The following is a 1,835-nucleotide window of genomic DNA, read 5'->3' as shown; positions in this document are numbered from 1 at the left end:
TTGTTTACAGTCTGACATGATGCATACTGTTTTCTGCATTGTCAGATGGAAATACAGTATGTGTATTTTCTAGTTCAATTTTAGTTTGTATGTGTGACATTTTTGTAGTGTTCTTCCTGAACTGTCCTAGAAAATATAATAGAATAAGAGAATTTAGTATTAGGTCTAATAAATTAGATTTCGCCTCCCTTAGATCCGACTGTTGGCCACCGCTGCTCAGATGCTGCAGGAGGAAAAACAACAGAAGCTGAAAGAAAGAGAAGCTACATTAGACGAAAAAGTTCCTCCTCTTAATCTGTCTGGTCTGTCGTTGCAAGAGCTGCAGGTATATTTCCTCTGACTAATCGCACTTCTTTTGATTTTTATGAGTCCAAAATTACAACACAAGAGTCTCTTACTTTCATACAGGACCTGTGCAAAGATTTGCACCACAGGATAGATGTTGTGGATGAGGAGCGGTATGATCTTGATCTCAAAGTTTCTAAAAACGAGAAGGAGGTAAGCGGAGAAAAAAAGAGATGTATATTGATTTTTTTAAGCTACAGGTTTCAACATACTCATGGCAAAATCAAACAGATCATGAAAATAGCAATAAATACTGCCCTCATGTGGCTAATTACGACTGTCACAATAATATCACAGGTGAATTTTAAGTCAAAACTGATTGAGTCTGGCCAATCTGAGGCAATTAATATGATAAAAGGGAAAATGAAAATAATGTTTTGCTCTTGAGTTTGAGTCAGTGGTCTGTGGTCATTCAGTGTCACAGACTTCCTTATAGTATAGTAAAAGGGAATACTATCCTTGTGCGGTATTTTGTTTTTCTTTTAAGGGTTGTGCCTCCTCATGATGTTCTTTCATGATCCTTGCTCTGGGCAGGGGTCTATGGCTTCATGATCCAGGGCACCTGTTCTCCTATGTTTGTTTTATTCTGTCTTCTTCTGAATGGGTGTTCTGAACTGTAATTTCATTGTGCTCTGTACAGTGACAATAAAGGTTTATCTTATCTTATCTTATCTTATCTTATCTTATCCTAATTTTAATAATAGTAAGGGAGTCTGTTACTTCGAATATTTATTACTCCGATCTTTTCACCTATGAGTGCATCTATAGCTGTCAATTAAACCTTTTCTTTTCATTGAGTCAGAATCTAATAAAAGCATCAAAGCCTGTGCTTCATTTTCACTGTTGGGCTCGAGTATGATCCAGTCCAGCATTCAATAAACCTTACATCAGTATGACGAGCTTCTATCAGGATTTTTTTTAATCAAACTAAAACAGAGTGGCTTTTAAAGTTTTTAACATGTTAGTCAGCTTCACAAGGTTTAAGTCAAAATACAACTCTTTGCTAAATTATGATTGTTTGGAGAGAAATAATACATGTAATAAAACCAAGGCTCAGTGATGTTTATGTTTCACTGAAGGATTTGATGATAAATTAGATTAACATTTAAAAGGAAAATGGAATCCAGCTTAAAATACTTCATTTCAAAGTGTGATTGTTAAGCATCCTGACCATCTTTTCATCTAATTACATACTGAAATGCAAATATGTGACCCATCACATCAAAACGAGGATTAAGTCCAAAAATGGTTAATGGAGGAAAAGGCAAATATAGTGTTTTGACTAAAATGTTAACAAAAATAGCATTCTGTTAAAATATAATGAATAAATGCCTTATCAATGTATCATTTGAATGAAGTGTCTGAAATATAATCCTAAAAAAACATTTTTGAAGCATTTTTTGAGCAGTAGCAACAAAAAACCTGATTTTGAGGGAAAACGACATGAAATTTTGAATTTTTTTCATGTGAGTTAGCAATGTTTTTGTTTC

The 1,835-nt window shown here is 34.1% G+C and overlaps 1 protein-coding gene across 2 annotated transcripts in view; it reads left to right on the top strand.

Moving 5' to 3' along the window:
- The window catches only part of LOC106525487 (troponin I, slow skeletal muscle-like), an 11,013-nt gene that overhangs the window by 5,433 nt on the left and 3,745 nt on the right, over positions 1–1,835 (top strand). For both annotated transcript variants that reach the window (XM_014019751.1, XM_014019750.1), the window contains 2 exons: positions 194–325; positions 409–498. In XM_014019751.1, the coding sequence (XP_013875205.1) occupies positions 194–325; positions 409–498 (222 nt within the window). The remainder of the gene's footprint in view (positions 1–193; positions 326–408; positions 499–1,835) is intronic.

Source organism: Austrofundulus limnaeus, unplaced genomic scaffold (assembly GCF_001266775.1).
Source record: "Austrofundulus limnaeus strain Quisiro unplaced genomic scaffold, Austrofundulus_limnaeus-1.0 Scaffold229, whole genome shotgun sequence".
Lineage (NCBI taxonomy): Eukaryota > Metazoa > Chordata > Actinopteri > Cyprinodontiformes > Rivulidae > Austrofundulus > Austrofundulus limnaeus.
This window is presented reverse-complemented; position numbering and strand designations above follow the sequence as displayed.